Source organism: Eptatretus burgeri, chromosome 17, assembly GCF_056783735.1.
Source record: "Eptatretus burgeri isolate ZD-2024b chromosome 17, Ebu_testis_v1, whole genome shotgun sequence".
Classification (NCBI taxonomy): domain Eukaryota; kingdom Metazoa; phylum Chordata; class Myxini; order Myxiniformes; family Myxinidae; genus Eptatretus; species Eptatretus burgeri.
In genome coordinates, this window is record NC_140977.1 from 24,078,732 (window position 1) to 24,083,731 (window position 5,000).

General features: G+C 41.1%; 1 protein-coding gene across 3 annotated transcripts in view; it reads left to right on the forward strand.

The window, feature by feature from the left end:
- ALDH5A1 (aldehyde dehydrogenase 5 family member A1) overlaps window positions 1-5,000 on the forward strand; it is a 52,862-nt gene that overhangs the window by 17,602 nt on the left and 30,260 nt on the right. For all 3 annotated transcript variants that reach the window (XM_085861452.1, XM_085861453.1, XM_085861454.1), the window contains exons 3-5: window positions 2,826-2,909; window positions 3,161-3,331; window positions 3,740-3,856. In XM_085861452.1, coding sequence (XP_085717578.1) covers window positions 2,826-2,909; window positions 3,161-3,331; window positions 3,740-3,856 — 372 coding nt within the window. The remainder of the gene's footprint in view (window positions 1-2,825; window positions 2,910-3,160; window positions 3,332-3,739; window positions 3,857-5,000) is intronic.

Genomic DNA, 5,000 nt, shown 5'->3' on the forward strand with positions numbered 1-5,000 from the left:
CTCGCAATACTCTGGACCTGTTTTTCATCTCCAATACATTACATTGTAACTATACAATTTCATCCCTGATTGGTTCCAACGACCACACTCTTGAAGATGTCTCTTTACTTAACTCTTCCTTCTCCCACTGCTCTCTCTAGATGCCAGTATTGGCACTCTAATAGCGCTGACTGGACCGGCTTAGGGAAATTCTATTTTGACTTGGGAAGATTACTGCCTCTCCTCGGGTGATGCCTCTGGCTCTACAAAGTGCACGGCTGAAGTTATTGTTGCAGGAATGAGGTTTAAATTCCCTTCTCTTTTAAGACTATTTCTTCTTATATTTCCTGGTTCAACCATTCCTGCTCTGTGGGCATTCATGCAAGGGATGTGGCATATTGGACCCGGACAAATTTTTTCTTCCTCCAACTCTCATTCAGCCTTCATCGCCGCTCAAAATCATTGCAAATATACTATTCATGGGTAGAGGCAAATCATTCTTTTATCCAAATTAAATGTGACAACCTCTTCTTTTCTTTCATTAATCGGTCTTTCTGGCCTTTAGCCAAAAGTATCTCCAACGACTTCTGTCACTAACTTTCCTTGGCTTTTCTGTTCCAATGATAGCTGTCTCTCCTACTGACAAAGCAACTCCAATTCCACATTGGATGACTCCAACATTCCAACAGCCCCTGATGCACTCCTTACCAAACCAACCCTATAAATCTATAATCTATTATCATAGTCAAAAAGTACTTCTCTTTCTGGACACAAGCATGGAGTATGGACTGGATGGAATTCCGCCTCATATCTCGAAGGAGTGTGCTTCAGAACCTGCACCTGTGTTTGCTCATTTATTTCACTTGTTCATACACCAAAACTTTTCCTCTTTCCATGAAACATGCATTAGTACAGCCTATTCTGAAGAAGGGTGATCATTCAAACCCTTCTAACGACCATCCTATTGCTCTGTCTTCTACTATTTCCAAAGTCTTTGAACATCTTCTCAATTCCCATTTCCTCAAACATCTTGAATCTCATAGTCTTCTCCCTGACCATCAGTATGGCTTTCGCAAGGCGAGATCTACCGGTGATATCCTTTCCTAAATTACCAATGTCTCTTCTTCTCTGAGAGACTTTGGGAATCTTTTTTTGTAGCTTTTCACAGAGTGTGGCATCGGGGTCTGATCTCCAAACTTCCCTTTTTCGGCTTTCCTCCTTCACTCTGCTCTCTCATATCTCACTTTCTCTTGGGCCGTTTTATCTCCGTAATTGCTGATTGTTAAACCTCTCCCTCTGTCACAACCAACAGTGGTGTCTCTCAGGGTTCTGTCCTGACTCACACACTCTTCCTTCTTTTTATCAAAGATCTTCCATGAATGACCAAATGCATTCGTATGCTGACAACTCAACATTTCATTTCTCAACGTTTTTCACATCTTCTCCATCTCCGCTTGCTCGATCAGATCTACATCTCCTTTCATCACAACAACCTCTAAATTAGGATTCGGACAGGATTTTTCAGTGGGGTAAATGTCATCAAGTTTAATGCTTCTAAAACTCAATTTCTTCTTATTTCTCTGTATAAAACTTTCCCATCTCCTTTGAAGGCTCTATAATTTTACCACTCAATGCAGTAAACTTACTTGGTATTACTGTAACATCAAATTTATCTTCGAAACCTCCCATTGTACAAATAGCCAAGTCTGCCTCGAAGAAACTGGGAGTCCTGTTCAGACATCAAAGATTCTTATTGTCTGAACAGTTGCTCTGATTATATAAAGGATTGATTTATCCTTGTATAGAGAACTGCTCTCACATCTGGGGAGGTTTTATCTCATCATGCTTGTATTGGTTACAGAGTCGAGTCGAGAGCAATCCGACTTATCAACTCTCCCAATCTGACCTCAAAACTCAATTTGCTTGAATTGCACCATAATGTTGGCTCTCCTCCCCTTTTCTATAGAAATTACTTCGGTTTTTGCTCCCGAGAACTGGCTGCTTGTGCACATCTGCCATTAGCTAGACCATAAAATCCTCGGCAAGCCACTACATCACATGATCATTGTGTGGCCGTTGGCAACTCAATGATCTGCTGTTATGTTTGTTTCTTTCCCTTCACCTCTAAGCTCTGGAGTTCTTTACATTCTCATGTCTCTCCTAACAGGTATAACCTTCCCTTTTTCAAAAAGCAGGTTTTGCAGTTCCTCAAATTCTTGCATAATTTTGTTCCTTCTCTTCACTTTTGTCTTTCTTCAATTTTTTTTTTTTCATTTAACACCTGGCCATGATGAGAATGATGCAGTCCGTGACTGGAGTCTTTACCTTAAAATTAAATTTCAAAAAGTCTGCCTGTTTGGGATCCACGCAGTTAAGGCACTATGAAAAGTGAATCACCTGTAACGGTTTTCTCAGCCACTTCTGACAGGCTGATTCACCACGGTCGTGTATCTGAGACCCGTTCACGACCAAATTAACAGGCGGATGCGGAGACCTCTCGCCCCTTCCCTGCTCAGTGTGTGCATCGGCCGTTGAAGATCAGCGACCGCAACAATATAAACAAATAACCTGAGGTAGTAACTGATTGACCCAAATTGATATTGTGCTTTTAATTAAATCTTATTTTTACACGATAGTACTCAAACTTGTATGAGCTGGATGTTTGATACATAACCAATTGTGCTTTCTTTATTCACACACATCACATCACAACTTCTTTAAAATCATCCCATTAATTGGCTCATCTACCTGGCAGCTCAGTTATGATGTCGTGGTTCGAGAACAGGAATGAGATGCCATTAACAGTTGTTGTGTACTAACAAAGGATCTTTGTGGCTGCATCACAGGAACGGGGGCAAGTGTTGCAGAGGTGGCACAACCTGATGATGGAGAATGAAGAGACGTTGGCAGAACTCATCACAGCTGAGAGTGTAGGACCTGCTTTGTTTAATGGCTATTGTAAACTTTAAAACCTCAAAATGTGGTGAATATCGGGGGGGGGGGGAAGAAAAAGGAGGCTTGGAGGATTGAGGATGAGGACATATTGGGTATATGTGATATGGGATGGTGGTTATGGCGAAGGTAGTCTTGTTTATTTCTCTTTTTGTTGTGCATTTGTGTGTGTTGATGCGTCTATTGCGTTTTCTACATAAAAACATGCACCTTTCTGCATGTCCATCAGGGCAAGCCTCTGTTTGAGGCTCGTATTGAGGTAGCTTACGCTGCCGGATTCCTGCAGTGGTTTGCTGAAGAGGGCCGTAGGGCCTATGGTCATGTGATCCCAGCACCACGTAGTGATTGCCTAATGCTTGCTGTGCCCCAGCCATTGGGTGTGGCAGCTCTCATCACGCCGGTATTGTACATTATATTTCAGTCTGTACAACATATGACTGGATGCAAAATAACTAGGATTCTATTTTACAATAACAGGAAGATATTTCATTATGAAGGAAGATATTGTAGTAGTGTTGTATTACTATTTGATTTGAGGATTTATTCTGTGTATATTAAAACAAAAGAAGCAAATAAAACATACTTTTTCATTGTCATTCACAAAATTCTGATGATCGAGTGATTGTACCAAGCAGACACAAGTTGCCATGCAAAAACACTGAACATTGTATTTATTTATGTTGCAATAAGACAGAACTTCATTGCATCGCATGGTTTGACACTCAGATTTTGTTTTTGAGAGGGACGAAAGTATCAGAATTAGACGTGAACTCTCGCCATCCTTATTGCCATACCCGGTCCCAAACAGTGGAACTTCCCAGCTGCCATGATAACCAGGAAGGCTGGAGCGGCACTGGCAGCTGGCTGCACAGTGGTAATCAAACCTGCCGAGGATACACCCTTCACGGCCCTCGCTCTTGCCCGGGTACTTGCATTCTTGACTGAGCTGTAAACCATTTTGACACTCGTACAGTGCACCTCAACCTGTCATATAACCATAATGAATGGACCGTGTGTGTGTGTGTGTGTGTGTGTGTGTGTGTGTGTGTGTGTGTGTGTGTGTGTGTGTGTGTGTGTGTGTGTGTGTGTGTGTGTGTGTGTGTGTGTGTGTGTGTGTGTGTGTGTGTGTGTGTGTGTAACTCCTCCATAACTCCAAAACCATAAAACCTAGCAGTCTGAAACTTTGCATGCATACCAAGAAAACTCCAAAGAAGTGCAAGAGTGAAAATTGGGTGTTTGGGTTAATTAAAACACCCCTTTTTGAAGATAATTAACAGCCTAATTTTAATTATATCCTTCATCAGGTGATCCTCGGCCACCTCGCTCTCTGGGGTCTTAAGGCGTTTCTTGGGTGACCTCGCTGGGGTCTGAAGTCGCCATGTTTTTTTTAGCCAGCTCAACCATGCCTTGACTTGGAACAGGCCGCAACGATTTCTTAACGATTCACTTTCCTCATTCATATTATCAAAAAAATGCGTGTTCATCAAAGCTACGAGTCGTTGCGTACATCACTTTTGTAAGTACTATAGTTTTCAAATTCAGAGCTTGGAGCGATTTCATGCATTATTTGACATGATTTTCCACGATCTATTCTCACAGATTATTTAAAGTATATCATCGAAATACCATTTTTGGTTTTGAGGATCAGATATTGTCTGGACTAAATAAGTGTCAAAATCTCTTGTGAAACGTGTGAAATCTTAAAGAAATAACGAGTCTTGTAACTAATCCGATATACCCATTTACTTTATGCAAGTAAGGCCTATGTTCCCTCCTTCTCTATACATGCACAAGAAAATGTGAAATTTCCAAAGCATTAAACTCATCTTTTTCTACTGTTTGGAGAATTGTATAGAGTGAACAAAAATTTAGGAATGAAACAAAATTAACGAGCTTCATTGAGCTGTATGATTTAATGCATTCACTGCTTGAACTGGTGCCCTGTCCCCCAGAGGGACTGCTTATCCAGAGCATCTTCCAGATCTGTGTCTATATTTTCCGAGGTTTTGCGAGGTATTCCACAGGGAATCAAAAAAAAAAACGGACATTTACCAAAAATAGTTATAACG